Source organism: Cyprinus carpio, chromosome A10 (genome assembly GCF_018340385.1).
Source record: "Cyprinus carpio isolate SPL01 chromosome A10, ASM1834038v1, whole genome shotgun sequence".
Lineage (NCBI taxonomy): Eukaryota > Metazoa > Chordata > Actinopteri > Cypriniformes > Cyprinidae > Cyprinus > Cyprinus carpio.
This window is the reverse complement of record NC_056581.1, coordinates 16,798,963-16,826,679: the sequence shown is the minus strand read 5'-3', so window position 1 is coordinate 16,826,679 and position 27,717 is coordinate 16,798,963. Positions and strand designations below refer to the sequence as shown.

At 35.4% G+C, this 27,717-nt stretch overlaps 1 protein-coding gene and 1 pseudogene across 1 annotated transcript; one reads left to right on the top strand and one right to left on the bottom strand.

The window, feature by feature from the left end:
- Positions 1-471: 471 nt before the first annotated feature.
- Positions 472-7,224, top strand: LOC109081119 (annotated as a pseudogene).
- A 7,259-nt stretch (positions 7,225-14,483) lies between these two features.
- Positions 14,484-26,545, bottom strand: LOC109090404 (scavenger receptor class B member 1-like). Its single transcript, XM_042765461.1, has 12 exons — positions 26,182-26,545; positions 25,053-25,213; positions 24,794-24,935; positions 24,502-24,705; positions 24,297-24,392; positions 23,361-23,476; positions 23,099-23,265; positions 22,685-22,803; positions 18,918-18,991; positions 18,716-18,767; positions 17,831-17,977; positions 14,484-14,921 (listed from the first exon to the last, which is right to left on the bottom strand). The coding sequence occupies exons 1-12, from the start codon at positions 26,299-26,301 to the stop codon at positions 14,826-14,828; spliced, it is 1,494 nt and encodes a 497-aa protein (XP_042621395.1). The 5' UTR covers positions 26,302-26,545; the 3' UTR covers positions 14,484-14,825.
- Positions 26,546-27,717: the final 1,172 nt, after the last annotated feature.

The window sequence follows — 27,717 nt, the reverse complement described above, 5'->3', positions numbered from 1 at the left end:
GATATTCTGAGGAACAGGGATTTTAAAAAAGACTGTCTGGATGCAAAGTGACATAGAGCACTGGAAAAACAGAAAATAAAGAAAATGTTTAGTTTCTTATGATGCAAATATGAGAAAGAAAACATGAAGAAACACTTGAAATATTTCTTAAATAATTAAAATCCACATAGATTACATTTCACCCCCCTCAATCTTCAAAATGTGAATTTATTTTATCCAATATAATTGAAGAATGCTTTAGAACACTTTATTTTAAGGTGTCCTTACTTACTATTATAATAACAATGAATTATGCATAACTACATGCAAGTAACTCCAGATATTTTTATTTGGCCTTTTGTTCTCAAAACACGTTTGAAAGTCAAACAATGACAAGTGCCAGTAAGAAGGATGCGCGTGTTCAATGGCGCGTGACTGGAAAGATGCAGCGCACGGTGTCAACCCTGGTTCGTAAATGCGCGGACACGCGAGCGCAGGAGCGCATTTGGTGAAGCGCGCAAAGTACGCGCTCGCTATTCACCCTGCCGCGTATTCAGAAGACCCTGGGGCAAGAACACTGGCATTTCATTTGCTCATTTGGACCTATTTTTTCCAACCCAACTTTAAAACAACAAAGCAAACATATTTTGCTTCTTCGCTGAAATGCCTTTTCTCTGATTTATGGATCATGGATCCTCTGTACAACACTTCGCAAAACTCAAGCGGCTACGGGACCAACGGTTCATTGGTCAATGACACGGACGTGTTCTCGAACCAGTTCGTTCAGCCGGTGTGGCAGATAGTTCTGTGGGCCATCGCGTACTGCTGTATAGTTCTGGTGTCAGTTGTTGGAAATATCACTGTCATCTGGATCATTTTTGCGCATAAGCGCATGAGGACTGTGACCAACTATTTTCTTGTGAATCTTGCGTTTGCAGAGGCTTCGATGTCGGCTTTCAATACCGTTATTAACTTTGTGTATGCAGTGCACAACGAGTGGTACTTCGGACTTGATTACTGCAGATTTCACAACTTCTTTCCAATAGCAGCTGTCTTCGCTAGTATTTACTCCATGACAGCAATAGCCCTGGACAGGTGAGCTATGGATCTTTTATGATACATGTACTATGGTATTCTTTGAAGAACCTTGGAGGTCAATGTAAATATCATTGTACATGAATATCCATGGTATGCGTCGAATTTGCCATCACTTTACAAGCATTGTCCTACCACAGCAGCTTTGGGCGTAATGCATTACCAAATAATTAGTTACTGTGAGTTACTTCTGATGTAATACTGTAGACTATAGCAATTCTATATAAAACAGGTGTGAATTGAACATTAAAGATGTACATCTAATGTCAAAATTGATGTTTTTAATGTAACATTGACCCTTTAAATACTTTGGTCAGTTCAAGAATGATTTATGGAATTTTATATTATTTATTAGAAAGAATTAAAGAGCAGTTTCCTGTCTATCCTTGTATTGTTCAAACTGGTCTAGGTATCATTTAGAAAGTAATTAATAAGTAATGCAGTACTTTTTAGAGAGAGTAATTAGTGCAGTAATCTAATTACACTGGTGAAGATGTAATTAGTAGCTAATTTATTACTTTTTCTCGAGTAATTTACCCAACACCGTACCACGGTAATATTTTGTAATCCTAATTGGGTATGAAACATACGTACATGTTCCTTTATCTCTGCTCCGTGTTCACAGTACAGATGGATGATGAAAAACACACCTCTACTGGGGCATTTCTGATTTATAGTAGTTTTTTTTTTTTTTTTGCCCCTATGGTATTTTTACTCTAAGAAAGAGGTAGTCCTATTCTTTGTAATATCATGTAAACATCACTATTCAGTACCATAGTATTGGCATCTGATACCATCACTGTACCATAGTACCACCACTTTTTGGGTGGATGGAATTGATGCAGTTCATACCTGTGTAGAAAAACGGTTAAAACTCAAAACAAAGAAAAAAGCTGCATCCTTTCTATTCTGGCTGAGAGACCCCTTGGTTGCAGGAAAACCCAACCCACTAAAAAAAAAAAAAAAAAAACTTCCACTAGTCATCTCACTCGCTCCCCAAACCAAATCAGCTGGACTAGGCAAATAATTTAAGGGCAATTCAAGTGGATGATGCTCCTTTGAGTTTGCATAAATAGCAGGTCATTGCCTTTGTTAAACTCTCCCTGCAGGTACATGGCTATCATCCACCCACTCAAGCAGCGCCTGTCGTCAGCTGAGACCAAGCTGGTGGTGGGGGTGATCTGGGCCCTGGCGCTGCTCCTGGCTTTCCCGCAGTACTATTTTTCCAGCACCGCTCAGCTGCCAGGACGAGCCGTGTGCTACATCAACTGGCCAGAGAACAGTGTGTTTGTGTGTTTTTTTAAGAAGTAGTTAGTGTAGTAAGTGGTGTTGTAGTAGTTGTTGATGTATGTGTATGTATGATGAATAAAATCAAGTGTCACATATGGCAAATACTCAGAGATAAACTGTTTTGAACAATCTAAACTGCATGTTCATTGAACAGCCTACTAGAAGAATGGCATTTGAAAATGTCTAAATGCACTGGGAACTGCACATGAACTACAGTCAAACTCAAAGCCTGAGTCGCACTTCAAAATTTGTGCAGTGTGGTGTATCTCCTCCTGCAAGGCAGCACTGCCTATTTTAGCAACAACAAAACAATGAAAAATCTGACAATGCAATTGAAAACAACATTAGAGAAACCATAGGGTGCACTCTCAATGCTATTCGGTAGAACCGGTACCAAGTATGTGGCATGGTCTGATTTATGAAATGAATATTTAAACTGTGGCTAAGTAGCAATACATCCTGTCCTGCATCTTAATCACATATTTATCAGCTACTGAATGAGTTTTGATAGAACTTCACACATGGTCCGCACTCTAATTGCTGCCAACTCCAATCCGATTCTCCAAAATCCTGCCAGTCTAATGAAATGGCTGCATAGGTGACAAGTGCCGACGGCATATGGTTATATCCATAACAGCTTAGTTGTTCATCCACGCATACAGTCAATCTTCCTAAAGGCTTTCCCCTGTCACTGAAATGCAGTGAGCATGTATAGCTTCTTCAAGTGACATAACCTGTCAAACCTCACAAATGTGACTCATATTTGACAAGAATCATTTCTTGAGGTTGTTCTTGAGCTTTTGTCTGCCCGAACTTTCTTTAAAGGTACAGATAGTCACTGAGAGACCAAATCTTGCTAACACTGGCATTCAAGATAAGCAGCTCTGATCAGTGGACACTCTTTAACTGCTGGTAGATCTTTGAGTGTGATGATGGATAGTCAGAGAGGGACAGAAACGGGAAATTGAGAGAATGCCACAATTAGATTTCTTTCACACCCACATAATTTAGCATTTTAGCCACAGAAATCTGCAGGATTTTGGCAAGTGCACTGCAGGCTTTTGTTTTCAGGCAATCACCTGTCATGTTAGCAAGATTGTCTTCTTATTTCACACCACGAAAGGCAAGAAGCATTTTTTAAATTAATCAACTGGACAATTATTCAATTACCTCTCACACATTGAGATAGTGATGAATGCTTAAAAACTCATTTGGCTCATTCTAAATAGCATGTCTGTAGGATGTTCAATCAAAACAACAGAGAAGGCGGCATTTCCATTGCTGTTTTTGCACAGTCTTGTGGGACAGGGATTCAGAACATTTGTGGTAATGCATGAAAGGCCTGCGCATATTTTCCCTCTTTACCTCTACGGTGAGGCGAGTGTCTTTCTAGATAAGCCTCGAGCTAATTAGCATGTTGAATTGCACGACGCTCCAAAAGAAAAGAGGCACTGTCACAGCGCCCGAATCCTGCGAGCATTCACAGTTCATGATTCAAAAGTTTTCCAGCGGTTATTTTTAAGTGCCAGCTAATGCGAGAAAACACACGGGACTCAGAGGTGTTGGTGTGTGGCATTCTTTTGTGTAAAAATTTGCACTCAAAATATGTCTCAACAACTTTGGGTCTATTTTCATCTTGGATTTCTTGTCTTGTTCTTGTTTGTTGGCTGCCTCCAACTACAATTCTCTATCTGGCTGTTTTCTGTCTCTTCCTCTCTCTCAGGTATTACGTCTGTGTGGTTGTGCTTATCTACTTTCTGCCTTTGCTCGTCATGGGTTGTGCTTACCTGGTGGTGGGATGTACTCTCTGGGCGAGTGAGATTCCTGGAGACTCTTCAGACCGCTACCGAGAGCAGCTAACCGCCAAACGGAAGGTCATCATCTGTAGAGTGACTCACATTAAAGCTTAAATGTCAGTTGCCTTGCTGAAAAGACCAGCTTGGATGGATAGTAACCTAGCAACATTTATCTGATGAAGTTGACCAACATCGAAGTTCTTTAAAGTGACCAACTTTGCTGGTCTTTTCAACAAGACCATGTAGGAACACAACTATTGTTTGCATTAGGTCACTAGGTAAGCGACTAATCCAGGTTTTTGCCTTACTTCAGCTCCTTCTACTTTAACTTCTGTAGGTGGTGAAGATGATGATTGTTGTTGTGTGCACCTTTGCCATTTGCTGGTTGCCCTACCATGTCTACTTCCAGTTGCACCAGTTCCTTCCCCACTTGTTTGAGGAACGGTACATCCAGCAGGTGTACTTAGGAATTATGTGGCTTGCCATGAGCTCCACCATGTACAATCCCATCATCTACTGTCTTCTCAATGACAGGTAAGGAGTTGGTTTTGGGGCAAACACTTCAGGTTTAGGGGCAAACATTTCAAAGGGTATCATGCAATCCTCTGTGCAGGTTTCGAGCTGGATTCCAGCAGGCATTCTCCTGGTGTCCTTGTGTCCCTCAAGGTTCATATGAAGGTCTGGAGCTCAAGTCCACTCGCTATCTTCAGACACAGGCCAGCTTTTACCGTGCCAGCCGGATGGAGACCACGGTATCCACAGTGATGCCGGTTGTGGAGGGGGACCTTCAGGAGAATACAAATCGACGTTCCATAGATCTTACATCTAATGGTTCTTCACAAAGCGCTTCAAAGACTGTATCAGAGTCATCCAGCTTCTATTCTAGCAACAATTTAGCTTAGGAAGGAATGTAGGAAATACTTTGAGTGTTAAAGTTCCAATCTCGTGAGAAGAAGGTCAAATGATACATGTTCCAGGGAATGTCGTAATGTGAGATACAAACCAGAACAGGTTTTTAGGCTAATGTGTGAAACCGTGATATGCATAGTATATCGGTCAACATAGTATATCGGAGCATTAATACTGTCTTTGTGTTTAGCAAAATTTTACTTCTCGAGGCAGCTGGCTAGAAATCATCCCCCTGTAAGAGTTGACCCAACAGTTTACCCAATCAGCATTTGCTCCAGGACCCAGTGGGTTTGTTTAGGAAAACCAGACCAGCTGATCCCCTTGGCAACGATCTGTCTGTCGTTACTGCTGGTTGTCGATGATACGATAGTCAGTGTGACGACGTGGAAGGTTTGCACCTGTTGTCGCATATTACTGGACTACGAAGGTGACAATGTAAAGGATTTGTCTGGAAGGGTCATGATAAATATAGCGCAGCGAGAGAGAGAAAAATGGACTTCATACTAACATAGCTACATCCATTTATATCGCTTTAATTCTCTGTTAAATCCAGAGTTTATTATTAACATGTTGTTGAGTATCAGTTGCAGCTATACTGCCTTTACAAAAAAGACCATGTTAAATACATGTTACTGGGGGTATTTTTTATTATTATTATTTTAAGTCAACCAAAACCTAGCTTTTGATTTGTGGCCACCGATTGTATTATCTTGTGTATAAACAGACATTCAGATATAGATATTCATAGATGTTGTGCATTGTAAATATAATGGCATAATGTCTATTTTGATATATGTCTAGCTATACAGCTTGTACAGATGTTCCTGCAACAACTACAGATAATTTTCAGCGTTGTCACAACCTAGATTCCAGTAAGTGCTAGTTCTACATGTTGCTTTTAATGTGACGTCCATTTTCTCGTACAGTGGCTGTTGCACATCTGTGTACAATATCGTGATGTTGTTTGGCGTGGCTTGTGCTCGCTTTACATGCCTTTTCAGCTCAAAATTGTGCAGGCTTTTGCTTTGTAGGGCAGGTGTGAGAGCTGCTTTGATGCCTGCAGAGGAACAAAAGAGCAGCGATGTTGCACCTTTTGAACTGCTCTGCAGCTGCATGCACTAGCATCTCCACCAGCGTGATATCTCAGCCCTCTTAATGGACACACGTTAAAACAGACAGAAACACAGTACTGGTTAGACTTGCTTTTACATAGTGCGACAAATAACCAGCTGCATGTTCTCATCCTTTGTTTTTTGTGTTTTTTTATTTATTTGATTTGTGTTGTATTCATTGTCACAACTGGTTTTTTGAATGCCAAATATTTTACCATAAACAAACATAATTTTTTGGGACCATAATATGAAGGTTATGCATTATATGAGGACATAAATGAGACTGAAGTAGTCCATGCCTGTTAGATTTGAGATCTAGATGGTAGGTATGCTCTAAAAGTTAAGCTGATTTAGTTTTTAGCAGATACACATTTCAAATCTACAGTCTTTCTTTCTCTAGAATACAGACCCAAAATATTCAGCAGGGCCATCAAAAAAATTTTTGTCCAAACAAACACTCTCTTAAATGAGAATGTCCTCTCTAATATCAACACTCACCGACTTTGGCAATAAGAAGCAAAAATCATAGTTTCAAAACACACAACCTTTGAGCTAAAAAGATACTGCATGTCTCATTCCAACTTCCTGTTACAATTTGAAGTACATCATCAATGGATAAAAAATTGTATGTTTAATAATTTCCTGAGATTTCAACCAGAGTTCTACCAAAGCTGTTCAGAAAAGCTGCTGGCACCAGAAACATTAGAGACCACAACACTCAGAAAAAGTTGTCAAAGTGGTCCAACAATAAAGTTTTTAGTCGTGTAGATTACACTCAGCACTGAAATTATTCTGATTTATGTACACATGATGTAAATTGTTCATGTAAATGACTTGCGCATAAAATTCAGCTTTTGATTGTCTGTATAAAATACTTGAGAGTGTAAGAGCTTTAAATTTATAGCCTTACACTATTAATAGTAGACTGAAATGGAGGAAACATTACTGTGTACTTTGAGGCTTGGCATTGCTTGATTATATTCTGCAAATGTAAATTTGAAATGGCTCTTGTTTGCCTCTCTGCTTTGCTCAATAAAAATTATACCATTACCATATTCAGATGCAATATATTTTTAAAGGAAGTATTAATTCCAAACTTAAAATAACTTTTGCAGCCTCTGAAATTTCTTTTTTTTTTCTGGTGATGTAGCCAAGCAAATATGAAATGGTTAAATTCCCCACTTAAACTAAAAAACAGTCATTCCTCATGTTAGAGAAAGAAGGTGATAGCACAAAACTGAGACAAATGGTCAGATATCATGGTCATTTGTCTCACATTCGTCTCAGCCCTGAATGAACCAATGTGAAAGGGTCTGAGAAAATGTAGAGAAGATAAATTAAACATTCAAGGCTGCGACAGTAACTGTTCTAGCAGCGGTGCTGAAATCTCTACATCCAGACAAACTTCTGTGAACACGTTTTTGTCAGCCTGAAGCAGTAATATATCCTTTTGTTACCTTCTATCTCTTGAAAACTGAAACCCCCTCACACCTTTCTGAATGAGTAAAATTAGCAAGCCACAGCACTGCAATGGGATAGATGCTTAGACTGTGTCAAATCAAAGTTCCTGAGCATTTTTCATTTTTCAGCTTAAAAGCTCCCTGTCCAGAGACAAACAGGAACTGTGCTTTACTTCAGACCGGTTCTATTTTTAAAACCATTACTTCTAATAGTACACCAGGCTGTTCAGACAACTATAAGAACACCCTGCCAAGCTTGAGCAGTACTCTCAATGGTCCTGTTCACTAGGGACAAAATGAAATCTGTTGGGTCCAACATTATCAAGATGTGCTGCGTGCTCTGACAAGATGTCTGGCATCGGCCTCCATCAACTGTTATGCCTTTCTCTTCTTTATACAGCAAATATTACGGAAGTGAATTGTATCAAGCTTACTTTTAATTTAGTGAACTTTTTCATTAGCATGAAAAGACCAAGCAACATTCCTCAAAAAAATCTGCCTGCCAAATTTGCTCAAAAAGTTGCCCAGTGTATCATCAGCCTACTCTAGACTAGGGAGCAACAAATAGGGATTAAGAACAATTGTTAAATTTTTAATTAAGTTTTTTTTTTAGGAAATTTTTTTTTGATTCAAAAACATATATTTTAAAAATGTTAAAATGTTAACATAAGTGTATTTACATATAATTAATATATTAAAAAATTTCTTTATTTTATTTTATTTTATTTTTTTTTTATATTTAGGTTTTCTACACAAAAATAATTTTTTTGTTTAATATGTTTACCGATAATTATCTGCTATTTGATGTGCAAAAAAAGCTGGAAATTAAAAAACAAACAAAAATACTTATTGCTGAGCCACATAGGCAGAAAAAAATGTGCAAAACCAGTACCTTCAGAGGTACAACTTGTATCCTCAAAAGGACAACTTTGTACCTTATGTAACCCTGAATGTGCATATTAGTAGTATTAAGTACCCTTAAGGTACTACTACGAAACTTTTAGGAGTAAATAAGGTACAAGGATGTCCATTTTAAGTACTTGCCTAGTGAAAAGCTGCTGTTGTACCCCTAAAAATTTTTAGAGTGTATTTAGAGTGTATTGTATACATTTTGGCCCATTGTTCACCCTTTGAATTCCAAACATATGATAGAGAACACTAAAGTCCTCATGTTCTCATTTTCAGACCCATTCTCCATCCTTGTATCAAAGGACAGAATATGATTTACCTTGAAAGGATCTTTGAGCTTCACTCATTTGACGAGAGCGGCTCCCTGGGACCTGTTGCACACAGGGAGTTGTGTTAATTTAAGTCTTGATATAATGAGATGCTACAGTGACATCTTCAGCTGAAGTGCGAGGCGGGGCTCAGCTTGTCTTTGATAACCTGTCATTCAATCTTTTGAATGGCTAAATGGGTTTTAATGAAATGCTTTATGGAGTCCACGCAGATATATCAAAGAATGCCTCTTTAATAAATGATTAATCACAGCATCCCAAGCCATCTGCGTAGAATAATTATAATTATACATACTAGCCTAGATATTCCCTGATTGATGAGGCTGCATTTGCAATACTCAATTAATAGAGAATCACAGAACTCAGGGAGATACAAGAGAAGTGCATTAAAATGCTTCATCTTCCTCTTCATCATCCTCTTTCCATACTTGGAGCAAAACAAATGGCCTAAACACAGTAATGGACAAAAGAGCAGTTACACTCAATGCACTATTGATGTGTTATGCTGAATTTTAGTGAGCTGTAATCCTCTTAGTGAATGATATCTATGTATGGCCTTGAGTATCTAAATTGCCTCAGTGACAATCCAGCAGACACAAAAGTAAAATTCCCATTCATTTTCTCCATTGAGAAATTGATTTTTTTTTTTTTAGCAATAAACTATGAACCTTTCAGGGCAGACTCGGGTTGTTAAGAGATTAAATATGCTTCTGTAAAAGCCCCAATCCCAAGTCAATGTGATTTCTAAATTAAATATATAAATAACTAATTGTTTTATTTGGAATAGAAATATAAGAATAAGAGTAGTTATTTTTTGAGTAGATAGACGGCTCAAATGAAGCATAACAAATGAGGCAATCGATTTTTGCTTACATATTTACTGTACATATATGTGAATGTTTTGCAATATATTTAAAATATATTAGTTTTATACATGTTATTGATGCCTTAAATTTGCTTCATGTGAGGAGTTGTTATAGTCTAGTATGTTTTCGCTTCAAATCAAAGTTTGTAATGTAGTGATCTATCTCAGAGCATCCTGTATTCGTTTTTGGCTTTAAACACTTTCTAAGTAAAAAAAAACAAAAAAAAACATTTAAAATAATTTTTTTAATGATTGTTCATGAGAAACTGCAGTGGCAAGTATTGGGTCTCATCTGCTTGTTTAATGACACTACTCGAAACAATGCTGCAGTCAATAATCAATATGGGTGAATGAAACATGCTAATCTTAATCAAAAGATCATAATCAATATTTTTCTCATATTTTTTCACAAGGCTTATATAGCAAGATGGTGCATATGGTCCCATAAATGAAAAATATGATAGATGGAGAGTGGCATCACAAACAATTAAAGTAAAATAAAAAGCAAGAATAGCACCTGATGTTACCAGTCCAGAATATGTCTGGGTCATATGGGTAAATGTGCTTATTGTCATGAATAAACACAATAAGCTTATTTTCATTGTGACAATTTTAAAAATTAATCTTATTTATTTTATAAATTATCATGTATTTATACAATACTGTAATGTTTTTTTAAAAACATATCATGCTTACATAGGCTGCATTTGTTTTAACAAAAATACAGTAAAACAGTAATACTAAGAAATATTATTATAATTTAAGATAACTGTTTTTTTATTGGACTATTTTTAAATGTATTTTTTTCCTGTGATCATATCTGAATTTTCAGCATCATTACTCCAGTCTTCAGTGTCACATGATCCTTCAGAAATCATTCTAATATGCTGATTTGCTGCTCAAGAAACATTTATTATTACTATTATCAATGTTGAACAATATTGCTTAATATTTTAACAATTATACGTTTTTATAGGATTCTTTGATAAACAGAAAGTTAATGCATGCTTGCTGAAAAAAAGTATTAATTTCTTAAATATAAAAAAAAAAAAAATCACACACCCCAAACCGTACAACGTACATATTTTCCTTATTTTAGGATATTTTTTTTTTATTTAGGATGGAATGTGACCTGGACATGTTTCCTTGAGCTTCACCCATCATCATATTCTGCATCAGCATTAATATTCTGTGTCTACCCCCTGCTATAATTTCACACCAGACTTTGTTCACGCCTGGGTTCCAGACATCAAAGATGTTGGAAGGGTAGCTACAATTACATCTAGGTTTGATGTTTCTTGAAGGGATGACCTGCACCCAGCCACCCACCCTTTGGACGTCAAACCTACTCACTCCAGCAGGGAGGTAAACAGCAGCCAAAGTATCACCAGACACAACAGGAATACAAACAGCAAATTGTTTAGGTGAACTACATATACTCCAAGGCATGGAAAACAAATTAAATGGAGACAAACCAAATGTTTCCTTTCCATTACGTTTGATGGACACAAACAACTGCCGTCCACAAATAGAAAAATCTATGGACTGGCCAGAACCCAACGGAGCTCATTACATATTTGAAGCGTTTTCTCTTTGCATTCAGCTCTTGAAGAACTGCTGTCTGAGTCACCATATCTGGTTCAGTGTTGTTCTGGCTGTTTCTTAATTGCCTTGTCAAACTGAGGAGACTGAGGTTAAATCCAAGAAATATAAATCTCTACACTACCCACAAAGTGACAAACCACCACAACAGAGGGTTGTTTAAAGGAATAGTTCAAACATAAATTAAAATTTGCTGAAAATGTACTCACCCTCACATCATCCAAGATGTAGATTCGTTTGTTTCTTGATCAGAACAGATTTGGAGAAATGCAGCACTACATCACTTGCTCACCAATGGATGATCTGCAGTGAATGGGTGCCGTCAGAATGAGAGTCCAAACAGCTGATAAAAACATTACAATAATCCACAAGTAATCCACATCACTCCAGTCCATCAATGAATGCCTTAAACATTGAACAGCTGTGTGTTTGTAAGAAACAAATCCATAATTAAGGTATTTTAACTTCAAACTGTCACTTCTGACCAAAATACTAGTCCATATCTATAGTAAAGCTTCCTCCAATGCAAAAGTCCATCTCCTGTTGTTGGCTCAAAACAAAAGCCACCTACACATTTGTTTAGAACTGTTTTGGACTGTTAAGGTTTGTAATGGTGCTTGATCTGTGCAGATTTCTCTCCTGATTCAGATGAAACTTTTTTTTACTGGAGGAAGCTTTATTATGGATTATGAATTTGTATTTTAGTCAGAAGCAATTGTTTGAAGCTAAAAACGTCTTGATGGATTTGTTTCTTACAAACATGCTGCTTTTCACTTCACAAGAAATTAACTGATGGACTGCAGTGTTGTGGATTACTTGTGGATTATTGTGATTTTTTTATCAGCTGTTTGGACTCTCATTCTGACGGCACCCATTCACTGCAGAGGATCCAATGGTGAGCAAGTGATGTAATGCTACATTTCTCCAAATATGTTCTAATGAAGAAACAAACTCGTCTTCATCTTGGATTGCCAGATTTTTGGCAAATTTTCATTGTTGGGTAGTTGAAGTATTCCTTTAATCATTTATTTGAGATATATATGATTAAAGTGTTTAATAAAGCTCTATATTTCACATGCAAAACAGCTTTGTGGCTATGACAGTAGCGAGGGTCAAGGAAACACAGAAATGTGAGTCCCCTCAGGATATGTGATTGAAGCGCGGAAAAGGTCACGTCTACACGATTGAATCACCGTCAAACAGACTGCCTTTTCTCTTTCTTCTTTCTTTCAAATGTTGAAGGAGTCCTGATGACCTGCATTAATAAAGTGTTAACCCTCATGTTCTGTTTGGGATCTGGGAGACCCCAAGGACCTTTAGATACATCAAAACACATACTTAACACGGACGCATCACGTTGACACTTATTGACTTTTGCTAATCTTATGAGAACTTATTCTAAGCCAAATTTCAACTTGCTTTAAAAGTCATCCAAGAAAATAACATTATTTTGTGTTGTTTGTGTTGTGAGATGGCAGGTGGAATTGGGGGAGGGACTCTCTCACTCTAGAAAGCATTTTATTTGATTAAAAATGGACACATAGATGGCCAAATAGATTTATATTAAAATAGATATCTGCTAAATTACTATTTTGTCAACTTAGCAAAACAAAGCATGCAATTTGGTGCAGTTGCTGATATTTATATGCTCAAAAAGTAACATGAAATTGTGACATTACAGCTTGTAATGTGCATCTGTTACATTTTTATGACAATATAGCACAAAATTACTTACACAAAATGCATATAAAATATTTGCCAATGTTACCAAATGTTTGCTACAGTTGCCAATCTATAGCTCTCAATAATATGTCTTAGTAAGAAAATATTTAAAAGCTTAGTTTTATGATCAAAGCTCTGTAGTTTTTGTAGTGAGGCCAAAATATATAATACAGTGCAACGCAATACAATGAATATTAAGAGATGTGCAAAAGCCTGATGATGTATCTTATTTGATACTCACATTTTAACATGATTTATCAAAAAATAAAATAAAATAAATAAAAATGCAAGTATGGATAGTTACGTAAATCTACAGTAAGCTGATTCAGTCCAGTAAATGTTCTTGAAATATTACTAACAATATAAGTTATTCTTACACGTATAGGTTAGAAAGACATAGCTACTATTAAAGAAATTAAAGAAAAAAATGTATTCTGAAATTACTAAGTATATCGAAGCGTTCTCTGGGACCCCAAACAAAGACATTTAATCTGAACAAACCATTTAGCGTTGTCAGTATGTAATGTTATTTTACACAATGTAAAAACTCACGTCAGGAACGGTCTTCTCTTCGTTTGTCAACACAACTGCGGCCACACATTTGCCAGGATTTGTGTATTTCTTCATCACCGTTCTGTTCTGCTAGTATTACACAAATGGTGTTCAAAAAGCACCAAAAAAGTCAAATGATAAGCAATTAAAGATCCGTAGCTCAACACAAACTGTACTGTTTGTCACGCGCTGCCATCTAGCGGCGGTAAAAAGAACTTCACTCTCGTTACTGTAACGGGAATAAGTTTTATTTGTAAAATACAAAAAATTATAAATAATAGTATTTGCTGTGCTGCCTTCATGTTGATTTTAATAAAACAAAAGTGCCTGGACAGTACGATTCGATATTATATATATAATATAAATAAAAAAATAATTAATTTAATTTTATTGTGATGATCATTCTTGCCAATAAGAATTATGAAGTAGGCCTAAATCAGTCAGACAAGTTAGCTTAATAAAACTTATTAGGGGAATGTGATTCATTTTTAGCCAGGATATACTGTACATAAAGACTATTTTTGATTTTACTTTGGCATGAGATAAGTTTAAAACACCTCCATGTTTGCATTCAATGGATAATGTTTTATTATTTGATTTGTCTAGTTTTTACAGCTTTTTATAGACCTTAACAGTTTTATTTGATTTGTAAAGTTTTTTATTGGACTTATGAGTTTTTATTTGATTTGTAGAATGTATCATGGACTTTTGTCCATGTATTGTTTGAAGTTTGATTTATGAGAATAGAGAATTAATTAAAACAAACCACAAAGAGATTTTGAGAGATTTTTTTTTTAATTTTATGTATATATGAAAATTTCATTTTATTTTGATAAGCAATCAAGAGAATGCAAACACAATGACACATTTAAGAATATTTTACATCAATTACATACAAGTGCTTTTACAGACAGAATACAGGAAACATGCGTTGAGAAATGTGTGCTGGCTTAGCATCCCAAGTATTAAATTTGAAAGTGTCAAAAACTAACTTTTTAAAATTTTGTATTGACCCCGCACAGCACTTTTGACCCAAACAAAAAACACAAATAAAACGGACTCACTCATACTTGGTAATCCACATCAAATCCCCTTCAGCACACAGAATAGTCTGTACTAAAACCAGTTCATTCATTCAACCCCAATATTTAAAAAATGAGTTTTATTTGTTATTATGAAAGTAGGCGGTGATGTGGATAATGGCTTTAGCTTGTTGGGCTCTGAAGTAATGGGGTCTTTTCACTAGCTGAGCTGGACGGATCCACATCTGTGTAGGGTTGACCAACCATCCTACTTTTTACCTGCTGGTGAAAAGACGACCGAGTTAGTACAACAGCAAAACAACGAGCAAAAGTCCCACTAAAAACACTTTAGAAATAACTATAAAAACTTCACCTTTATGTGACATTTTATTTTTACAAAATTAATAAATAAAATTAAAAATAAAAGAAAAAATTGGTTAATTATAACTCTTAATTGATGCTTTTTGTTTGATGAATTTTATCAAGTCTTGATTTGGCACAACAAAAGCAAAATAAATTTTTTTTTGTAAATAAAATAAAATAAAATAAAATAAAATAATAATAAAGAAAAAGAATAAAAATAAAACAAAACAAACCAACCAAACAATAAATATATAAATAAATAAATAAATAAAAATCTAACCATTCAGGAACTGGCAAGTGCTTTTATTGAAAATATCTGTATAAATAAATTAAATAAAATAAGAACTCTACAATTTCTTTTTCAGAAAATGCTCTACACATGCTTACAAATCAGCACTCAATTTGTTCTCCATGAGGCCGACAAACCCACAAACACTGTTTCCCTTTAAATGTACATTTTTTCTAACTTTGTCACACCCACACAGAAAAAAAATTAAATGTTGTGCAGATAGAAAACAAGTGAAGAAAGCCATTTGATTGAATTCTAGTCAATAAGAAATAACTGCAGTGCTAATAATATAATACTATTTTGTAAGTCGAATAAAAAACAAAATAATGAATAAAAAAAAATCCTTGCATGACATTTTTTCTCTTTTTTTTTTTTAAATAAGCTTCTCATAAATTGTCTTGGTAAAGAATGGCACAGTTAACACTGCACTGTAAAAATGTTTCCACAGGTAACCTAAAAATGTGCTTAATTGTTTTTATTGCAAAACTTCTTGTTTTCAGAAATATGATTTACAGTATTATCTTCAAGTTACATCAAGGGCCAAACTGGTGCAAGTGCATGATGCAACCACTTGTGTATGCTGTAAAGGTCTGGCATAAGAGATGTTTTTGCTCAGGTTGCCAAATTTTCCACCCAATAGAGTAAGGTTTAGAGAAACAATAAAGAAACATATTAGAAATTGCCCGAAATGTTCTGATGAGTTATGACGGACTGATCAGTGAAGCAGATGAAATGAATTAATGTAATGTAATGAAGACATTTCAATATGCTTGTGTGACTCCAAAAACGTCCCACCTGCAGAAGAAGTGTTTGAGAAGAGGCATGTGTGAACCAAAAACCCACCTGTCGTTCATGCAATATTTTTCAGCCTGCGTCTCACTGGTCGGGTTGTGTTTTGTATCTTTTACGCTTTCCTAAAAGAATAACCAGACCTCATTGAACATCGGGTGGCCAGGGACACACTGATTTGGAGCCAGCGGACTTCAAGTTGATTATTGGACACAGTGACACTACTGAGATCATCACAGCGGACAAAAACTGAAGGGATTTTTGAACGGCCCGTAGTGTTTGTGTGCAGCAATGCATGCATGATGTTTGTAAGTGATTGATTGGGGCGGGAGCATGCAAGATGAACATGATCGTGCAGTGGTTAAATCACATGCTTTGAAATCTGATTATCGCATTATTATAATAAAACTTATCAGTCTGGGATCATTTCTCTCTGGCTGTTCATTTTTTCAAAGCAACAACATGACTTTAAGTATGATCAGGCTTTGCTTATTTAAAGGAACAGTTCACCCAAAAATGAAAATTTGCTAAAAATGTATTCACCTTCAGGCCATTGAAGATGTAGATGAATTTGTTTCTTCATCAGAATGGATTTGGAGAAACTTTATAATTACATCACTTGCTCACCAATGAATCCTCTGCAGTGAATGGGTGCCGTCAGACTGAGAGTCCAAAAGGGTGATAAAAAATTCACAATAATCCACACCACTTCAGTCCATCAGTTAACATCTTGTGAAGTGAAAAGCAGCATGTTTGTAAGAAACAAAACCATCAAGACATTTTTAACTTCAAACCCATTGCGTCCATCTTTAACAATATAATATTGCTGTCTCTAATGAAAAAGTGGGCTTGTTTGAATCTAAAGTGAAATCTGCACAGATCAAGTACATTTTACAAGCAAAAACAGTCCAAAACAGATCTAAACGTACAGTATATGTTGGTGGATTTTGATGCAAGACTACAACAGAGGATGGACTTTTTCAATGGAGGAAGCTTTATTATGGATTACAGACTTGAAATTTGTCCAGAAGTGATAGTATAAAGATTAAATGCCTCAATGATGGATTTGTTTCTTACAAACATGCAGCTTTTCTCTTCACAAGACATTAACTGATGGACTGGAGTGGTGTGGATTATTGTGATGTTTTTATCAGCTGTTTGGACTCTCATTCTGACGGCACCCATTCACTGCAGAGGATCCATTGGTGAGCAAGTGATGTAATGCTAAATTTCTCCAAATCTGTTCCAACAGAGAAACAGACTCATCTACACCTAGAATGGCCTGCGGGTGAGTACTTTTTCAAATTTTAATTTTTGGGTGAATTTTTCCTTTAAAACATCTTTTGATTGTTTAAAGTGTCATTTAAAGTCTAGAAATTTGCAAAATGACATGCATATACACATTTTTGATTGTAATTCTCACTGTAATCTCTATTTTTGAATATGCATATATAAATAGTTGGTGCTGACCCCTTGTGAGAGAGAAACTGATGTCTTTTTCACGGCTTTCTGTAAAACAAACCATGCAAAAGTTGCACTTTAAACCATACAGAGTGTTAAAGTGGGGTAATAAAAAAAAACATATATATTAAAAGTGCTTCTGGGTTCTTATGCTTAACTTTTACCTACTCCGACTCAATCTCTCACATATCGCACATTCACTCACACAATCATACACGCTCTGAAGCAAAATATATTATTAGTAAAACACTCAAAACATGCAAAAGAAGTGCAGTAAGCCATGTACCTTGTCACTGACGTATAACACCACGGCCCCCAAAATGCCTGCGAGTCCGAGACCGATGAAGATGTACTGCATGTACTCCATGACCATGGGCAGCACCACCAGATTGGTGCGGAACGTGTTGAGAACGGGACCATCAATGTAGCCGCTCTGAGAAAGATGAAGAAAATGGAGAGATTTCAACATTATCTTTCTTTATTTATATAGTGCTTTGTACAATACAGAATCACAGTAATAAACAACAGTATTAATGCAGTTCTGCCAGGACCACTATCGTCACAATGATTAACATTTATACAGTTTGGATTTGGCGGTATGGTTCTGTTCTGGGCAAAAAAACCTCCCTTCCCAACCATGCAGCCTGTCATGAATGAGCAGTGAGAGCAGCAATACTGTCCTGTACTGTTTCATGTGCAGGAATGGCCATTTTTACTGCTTGATTAATAAAAGCATCATTGTGCAAAACTTCATGTGCTTGTCATCTCCTAATTAGGTCCCGAAATAGACAAATATTAAGTCTGCTTTTTACAACAGCTTGTGACCGATAATTGCGCACATCAACCTGTTCACTTTATTTAGCGTTTTTTGATTTAATTCTGATTTAAACCAAAAAGTGTCTACAAAATACATTAGTCATTATACAGCTCAATTTAGCTTGGTACTCAATAGTGTCAGTGTTGTAAAACTGATAAAATGACTGAATATTAAGGGTCTTTTAAACCCTAAATAAACTCCATATGGTTATTTCTCAAATGGAAAAAATGACTCCAAATGGAAAAATGCTGTATTTTGGCACATTTCAGCCATTTTAACATTTGTTTGGGAACTTTTTATTTAGACATCACGAGATATTTTGTGCCGTTGGTTCTTTTTGTAACTCACTCTTACCTCTTCAAACCAGATCATGGGCATCACCACTTCAGCTATTTTTCCTGTTTCTCTGAAACAAGCAAACCCACACCACACATAGAAATGAGTCACTGTACAGAACAGAGCTGTAGTCAAAAACAAACACGTTTCACAACCGCTGACCTCAGAACAGACACAGATATTTGTGACTGTTGACCTACTGTATTTATGTTGTACTTACGTGATGCCAAACACACTCTTGATGAGCAGGTTGAGCTGCAGCCGAATGGAAACGTTCATTGGCACTCCAGTCTCCTGTAATACAAAGATTTCAATGAAAACACATTCCAACAGATTTGACACCGATCGGATTAAAATATCTTTAAACTTGAAGTATTACTTGAGTAGTGATTTAGCCAAAATCCTTTTTCAGTCATTCCTTTTATAAACTTGACACATAATAGAATAGAAGAAATAGAATATACGCTTCTGATGAATGAGTAAATAAACTAAAATATCCATAAATGTCTCTTAGAATCCCTGAAATCCAAGTCTGGATGAAGATTAAATGTAAAAGTATCATTTAAACATTTTGCCTGGAATCCAAATGTTATTTATGGCTGAATTTTTCTTCACACACATTTTTTCAGAAATTAATCGTGATTCCCACCTATTCTTTTTCATATTTCATATTCAATCTTCAAATTAATGTACAAACAAAGACAGTATATTTTTAATATTTGTGGCATCTTTTTTTCTTCTTCATTATTGAAGGCCAGTATGTATCACTGATACTAATACTACCGATGTCTCTATAAAATTGCCCCCCCACCCAATATTTAACCATTGACTAGCCATTCAACATTACAGCATAAATGAGAGCAATCAATCTGAACATTTATTAGACTTCTAATTTATGTGAACAATCTTCACATAAACCCATTATAATAAATGTCATATTTAGCTACAAGTGCCCTTCAGCAAGAAGGAAATATACAGAAATTGAATACAATTATCAAACACTAAATTTTTAATTAAATATAGTTGAATCCTTAAAGCTATAAAAATGATTGATTTCCTCTTTTTTCTTTTGATGTTTGATGAACAGACATTGTGGGATGCCGCAGAGGGCAAGTGATGTAACCGGTCTTGCGGCTTAAAACCAGTGACACTGTCAGCGCCGACTATCGGAGCAAGCCTACTTTAGAGTAATGGGTTTGATTCCCAGGGTACACACATACTAATACAGTTTATAGCTTCAAAATGTTTTGGATTAAAGTTGCATTTTATTTAAGATTACTTTTTCCAATATACAATCACATAACTTTAACAAGGAGATGCTATGCATCAAATATTTCTTCCCAAAAAGGCTAAAAACACTACAAACAAAGTTTGTTATGACTCAGCCAAGACAGAATTCTGAAAAATAATAGAAAAAAAATGTGCTGAATTGATTAGACGCAGTAAAAGAAGTTAAACAGAACTAAACTGCACTGCTCTCCATTGAATCCATTATTATGAGGATGTAGATTCAATGAAGGCCTAGTTCTGAACTATGAGAGAGCAAAGATGCATTTGCTTCTGCAGAAAACACTGAATCCAAAGAGCTTTTGTGACAACTTAGTAATGGATCCGAGCATCCAAACACTCTGGAGCTAATAGGGTTTCATGCCGTCAATTCATCCCAGATGTTCAAACCAAGCCGCGGCTGTTTGCATCTCCCGCAGCACTTTCAGAAAAATATATTTTTCATTGACGACAAACGCAATCATGAAGACAGATGAAGGCAGAACAACAAGATAACCATTGAGTTTTGCAACCGGACAAATAGCTGGCCAAGAAGTGTGTCAGGATTGTGCAATTCTGTTCAGTTTAGCAATATAACGCTGCGTCTGTATCTCCAGCTAATCAGAAGTCATAAAGCGGAGTTTGTCTTATCAAACTACATGTGTGGCAAAAGGCACCACGGATGCAGACATCAGGAGTTTCACATCTAACACCAGCAATGTGATCAATGCTCACTACTACCAAATTAAATTAGCTAACCAACTAAAATCAAAATTGCAAATGGCAGACTTCCAGCTATGTTTAACCCTCTATAAACCACAGCACTACTGAATTAAACACAAAGGCTTAAATCTAAAATATGTAATCAGAAAACCTTTCGTCAGTCATTGATCATGTAAAAAGACCATACCTTTAGAATCTTAATATGTAAATTTTATTTATATAGCACATTTTAACATAGCAAAGCTATCCAAAGTGCTTAACACTGTAAAATAAAATTAAAAGAGAAAAGGAAAGCACAGAAAAGAAGCAATAACACAACAATGAAGTGAAATTAAAATGCTAAGGAGAAAAGATCAATTAAAAATGGTAATGGAAGGTGCTAGGCGGCAGTTTAGAGGCAACTGGTTCCACAGACTGAAAAGGATCTATCACTCTTAGTTTTCAAATGGGAATGAGGGGCTGATAAAAGAGCTCTGTCAGCAGATCTTAAAAATCTGGTATATGATAAAGGGTAAATATGATCTTTAAGATAAGATGGAACTTGATTGTTAAGAGCTTTTAAAACAAACAACAGAATCTTAAACTGAACTCCGGAAGCCAGTGAAGAGAAGCTAAAATTGGAGTGACATGGTCATATTTCTTTGCCCCAGTCAGCAGCCTTGCAGCTGCATTTTGTACCAACTGGAGGTGTGAAAGATGACTGAGGAAGACCTGAGTACAGTGAATTACAGTAATCTAAACGTGAGGTAATAAAAGCATGAATAACCTTCTCCAAATCTTGAAAAGACAAAAATAATTTAAGTTTGGAGATGACCCGTAATTGATAAAAACTGTTCCTAACAACATAATTAATTTGTTTGGACAAACATAATTCTGAGTCTATGATAACCCCCAGGTTTCCAACCTGTGAGGAAATGGAGGTGAAAAGATTGCCCAACTCCTCAATAATATCCAATCGCATTTTTTGGGGACCAAAAACTATAATTTCTATTTTGTTCTCATTGAGTTGGAGAAAGTTATTTGATAACCATTTTTTAATATCTGAGATACATTCCAGCAATGGTTGAATGGAATCACCAACTTTGAGCAGGAGGTATAACTGTGTATCATCAGCATATAAATGGAAAGAAACCTTGTGCTTCCTGATAATATCCCCCAGAGGGGCGCATATATAAGTTAAAAAGAAGCGGTCCCAGAAAAGAGCCCTGGGGTACTCCACTAATAATTGGGTCAGATGATGAGGAAAACTTGCCTAACTCTACAAAAAAGACCTGTCTTTGAGATATGAGCTGGACCATCGTACGGCTGTGCCCCTGATACTGATCAGATGTTCTAAACGGACTTGTTTATAATGGGTCATTAAGTTGCTGAAAGCTATACAAACATCATAAAGGTCACAGTGCCCCTCATTTCCAATTAGCTTATCAGATTTTGTAATGGTTTAATGGCAGTAATGAAAAATGTAATCTCATTATCAAACCAGTGACAAAGCTGAAACACTGATTTTCATAACAACCACAAGCATGCAATCTTAGTTATGTCACAATTAAAGGAAGTGTGGACACCGAACACAGCAACGGGCAAAATCTGCTGGTAAATCTTTTAAAGCTAAATAAAAGCAGATGTTTATGCAACAAATTTAGATAAAAGATATAAGGATCAATTTCACATTCATGGCCAATTTCAGAGATAATGACATTAGGTTTTATGAGCCATGCCAACTGATAATCAATAACCTTGAGAGATAAGTTTCAAACTTGCTCAGTCACCAGACGAGAAAGAAACATACCCTCAGTTGTTATTCGTTTGCCTTCCTGAAGTAAAAATTATGTAACAAATATTGGTTTTTTTTTTTAATTTTGTTAAGAATTATTATAAAAGTAAAAAAAAAAAAAAAAAAAAGGATAACTACACATTATCCTTTAATGTATATAAACATATAAACAATAATAATGCTACATGTTACAGTATGTGTTTCTGTGTGCCTGGTTTTCTTACCGGGTGGATATCAATGAAAAGCCCATGTTCATCTTCATTTGGGCTCAATCCATTGACAGTGTCCAAAAGAACGGGATCAGCCTCAAAAAAGTGTGGATGGGAGATGTACACAGGGGAATCTGTGACAGGAGGGAAAAAAAGAAAGAAAAAATGTGAATGAAATAAAATTTAATAAAATAAATTAAAATAATAATACTACATAAAATAAATTAAAGAAGTGAAAAGATGAAAATGGTGAAAGAAAAAAAAATACAGAAAAGCAAAAAAAAAATAAAGCAAAATAAAAAAGAAAAAGAAAAGAGAGGAAAAAAGAAAAAGAAAATAAAGGAAAAAAATTGCAAAGTAAATAAAGGAAAGAAATGAAAACTAGAGAAGAAAGCAAAAGAGTGAAAAAGAAACATACTAGAGACTCACTGTGTCTGCAGGTGCTGACGTTGAGAAGGCCGGACTGTCGACAAGGACAGAAGCCTTCATTGGGAGGATAATCTGAACCGTTGGCAAAAAGAGTCTTTGGGGCCACGAAGCGGTACACGGGAATCCCGCGTGACACGCCTGGCCTTTGGTACACCAGCTCCATGGACCTGAGTTTAGACAATTGGCACAGAACAAGCACTTAAAAACCGTAGAGTCATTAAAAGCTTACTATCTTATAGAGGGTATAAGTGTGGGTGTTTACCTGCATGCATCAGGGCTGTAGAAGGGCATCGTCGACTGTTTAGTCATGAACGGAGGCCACATTTGACCCGCTGTACCATTGATCATGTTACACTGTTCAGAACTCCAGTAATCCACCTGCACAGATTAAACAAAGATCCTTTGCATATAGCATGATATCACTATCTTTATGCAACATCAAGAAGTCTGTTCTCCTACACTGGCAGCATCAAATCCAAGACAGCTTTTAGTAACTTAAATGGAACAATCAACAGCAACTCACAAATATCACTCTGCATGAGAGAATCAACAGGCACTTTTTTTTAATGCTCACTTGCTGCTATGCTAACAGCATGATACTCTGAAGAAAATAAATAACGTAAACAAATACTGATTAAAAGTCCATTTTTAATATTAAACAATTTTTTTTAATCTTCACTGACACTGAGGATTAGAGTTATGATGCTGAAAATTCAGCTTTTCCATAACAGAAATAAATTAAAATGTTAGTTTTGTTTTTCTGTAAATTAATTTTATCAATTAAATGCAGATTTGTTGAGATTGAGAGATTTTTAAATGTCATTTTTACAAACTTTAAAATCATGTGATTTTTACTTTTTTGTTTTTTAAATTGTGTAAAATGTACATACATTGCATGTGTAAATACTAGCTTAAATTACATATTCATTGCATATAGTATTTTATTAAATATGTTTCTTTGTGAAACAATTTGACATTGCTAACACTGCTGCCCACTACAACCCTTCTGGCAATGCAACATATGCAGCGTATACTTACATTGCAATATAACCCTGCATTCTGACACATTTTGAGAATGCAAGGTGTAAGTTTCTGCCTGGCCCTGGTATGCTGTCTATATAGGCAGCTAACTAATGTTTTGGAAAAGAGCTAGTGTTTTTTTTGTTTCATGATGGTCTCAAAAAAACATTTGGCTTACGCTTTTCAGGCCATTCCAAGAGTCCACCATATGAACTTTCCGGATGTCATCTTGACCAGTGAAGATAGTGAACTGTCCAGTGTTGGAGTTGTTAAACTATATATGGAGCAAAACAAAACAAGAAAATCAATGAGGCTAAAAAACATAAAACGAATAATCATCACCGCTGACGAAGCTCCTGTAACAAAACACAGAAAACACCCACCTCAGCAAATAAGCCAAACTTCCCACTGGTTGGGAGCATTCCAGGGAGGTAATTGTTCAGGAAGTCCACCAACTTGCTGTCATAGCCCCACATGAGTTCTCCAACTGGCTTTGTCAAGAAAGGTCCCTCGTTGAAGGTCTTGAACGTCCTGCTTAGCAGCAAGCGTACACGCAAGGGCATGTTCTCCATCATTACTGATGCGCCCTGAAACCGTGAATTAAAAACCAAGGTGTTACAGTTCTTTCAATTGCTTTTCATAATGGGTTATAAATATACAGTCCTGAAATCTCACCAGCACTAGCATGTTAGGGATGGTGACCATGTCGGATTCATCTCCCACAGACATGCTCTCCTCAAAGAAATACTGCCGATATTCCTTATAAGAGACTGTGTGGTTGTTATGGAATGTGATATTGTCCTTCCAGCGGTTTTCTTAAACAGATATGAGTCACGTCAACACATACAAATACAACTTTTTTAAATACATTCTGTCTGGTTTAAAATAGTTTTACCAAAAAAAAAAGAAAAAAAAAAGGCACCACAATTCTTACCGGTACACATACGGCCCCCTCTGTACCACCGTGGGCTTTTCTCCATCTAAGGTTTCATTAGGATTGACAATATCAAAGAAATATACAGACATAAAGAAGGGAACTGGGATGTCCTTCCACATAGTGTAGGAGAGTCCGTTGTTCGGGTTAATCTCTATATTCTGTGAAGATATGATGTAAAGCTGGTTAGTGGCCAGAGTGTGAAATAATGCATTTAAAATAGCTTAATTTAAAACCTCATCTTTATATTTAATTATTGAATGCAGATGTATGGCTTTTTGAGGGACAACATGGAATATTTGTAATTTTAAAAAGAATATGACAACACACACAAAAATAATAATAATAATAATAATTGATTCAAAGCAATTTTTGATGTTTTATAAAGTGTTTTTGAAATGTGCATCAAGGCTGTATTTATTTGATCAAGTTACAATAAAAACAGTAATATTGTGAAATATTATTAGAAATTAAAAGAACCATTTTCTATGTTAATATATTTTATACTGTAATTTATTCCTGTGATTAAAAGCTGGATTTTCAGCATCATTATCCCAGTCTACATGATCCTTCAGAAATAATTCGAATATGCTGATTTGCTGCTCAAGAAACATTTCTGATTATTATCTATGGTGAAAAGTTCTTAATATTTTTGTAGAAACTGTAAAAGTAAAAAACGGTATGAGCTGCAAGTGACACAAAGGTAAAATACAAGATACGTCCCTGAAATAGCATTTACAAAATGCATAATTCTAAAATTTAAAACAATACATAAATTAAAAATAAAACAAAACTTACACTAAAAGAATGAAACAAAGGTGTCATTATCAGTGCGGCTGATTACGCACACATTTGACAATCTACGACTACCACAACTATTTTACTTAGGCCTTTATTATTATCTATTGTCTATTATTAATATAGGCTAACTTGGTTATTAAGTTAGATAACTTAATGGTCGTTCCTATTTATGTATTTTTTAATGCACAAGACAACTACAGAAAGTCATATCGAGCTCAGTTCAAGGCTTGTCGACACTAAAGCACGCATTTTTTTGACTTTATGTTATTTTAAAATGCAAATATGTTTAATCAGAGCGTTTTGTGCACCTGTCAGATGTATGACTTACCTTCACTATTTGATCGTCTATTATAATAGGTCCGACAAACACCAGCACAGTCCCGAATAAAACCGCCAAACCTCCCAGAACTATAAAAGCGATTGATAAAGTAGATTTAGACACCGCCATCCTTATTTTCACACAGTTCACTTCACAAACAAACGCGGAGCTTTGAGACAATGAAGTGATTTCCTCTGGAAAGAGCGAGCAAACTAACAGACTATCACTTAGCCTCTACGAGATAAAGCCATAAAACTCTGACCATTGAGTTATTAATGCTCTGCTGACTTTATAATCGTGTACATTAGAGCTGGTGAGTGATGTTAAAGTCCGGCTCTCTTGCAGGTTTTATAGCTCTCTTGCGGATTGATTATGTTTACGATGCTCAAAGCGTCACCTATAAACCAGAGACTTCTGGGTAATGTAGTTACACACGCCTCCCACAATGAAGGATATGAAACTATTTAGAAAATCTTATCTATTAAGTTACTTTATTTTGTTTGCAAAGTTTACAATATGTACATACAATGGCCCGAAAACGTATTTGGACTCCTAATAGAGCTATAGATTTGAGAAAAATCTAACTTAATTAAAATGAAATGCAACTAAGCATATATTTGTGCATAATTAGAATACAATGAACCGATTTTTTAACTAAAAGGAAAATTAAAAGGCATCACATTCGCATGTTTTTGATGTCAAATGCTGTGCATTGAATCAAATACTGTATTAAAAATGTTATTCTTCTGTTCTTTATGCATTTAGAATATTGTCCTATTCATGTTAATATATTTGCATAGTGTTGTTTATGCAGTTAACACAGTAATTTGTCATTTGAATAAGTAATTAGATTTTTAATATTTTCTTATTAGTGCTGTCAAATGATTAATCACGATTAATCACATCCAAAATAAAAGTTTTGTTTAGATAATATATGTGTATACTTATTATGTATATATAAATACACACACATGCATGTTTATATTTAAGAAGAATATGTTATGTTTATATAATAAATATATTTATATATAATATAAATTATAAGAATATAAATATATAAATGTATATACATGTAAATATTTTCTAAATATATAATTTATGTGTGTGTATTTATATATACATAATAAATATACCCTGTACACATACATATATTATGTAAACAAAACTTTTATTTTGGATGTGATTAATCGTGATTAATCATTTGACAGCCCTATTTCTTATATAAATAAATGTGATGTCCAAAATACAATATAAGGTCTGAAGCAAAAGCATGCAAAAACATTTTATTATATAAGTGTTATTGTATCTTTATAGGATAAGTATTTGCCACTGATAACTCATATGAATGCATCACAATGGCTTATCTAGAGCCTGCGGTGACAGCTATTTTTCTTTGTGAAATGAAAAGTGAGTTTTGAGGTAGATGACCTGGCAGGGTTTGACACTTTTCAGATTTCAGAGTGAAAATCATATTCAAAATTACATTTAAACATTCTATTTCAACATGAAATTAAGCACAACAAAGTATACTGCTTTAATCTCTTC

What these genes read in the sequence shown, in the direction of transcription:
- LOC109090404 (XM_042765461.1), bottom strand. Translation starts at nt 26,301, where the DNA reads ATGGCGGTGTCTAAATCTACTTTATCAATCGCTTTTATAGTTCTGGGA. An exon ending in TCCCTAACATGCTAGTGCTG is followed by an intron (nt 24,706 to 24,793) that starts GTGAGATTTCAG and finishes TCACGGTTTCAG; the next exon opens with GGCGCATCAGTAATGATGGA. An exon ending in TTTTCATTGATATCCACCCG is followed by an intron (nt 18,992 to 22,684) that starts GTAAGAAAACCA and finishes TTTGTATTACAG; the next exon opens with GAGACTGGAGTGCCAATGAA.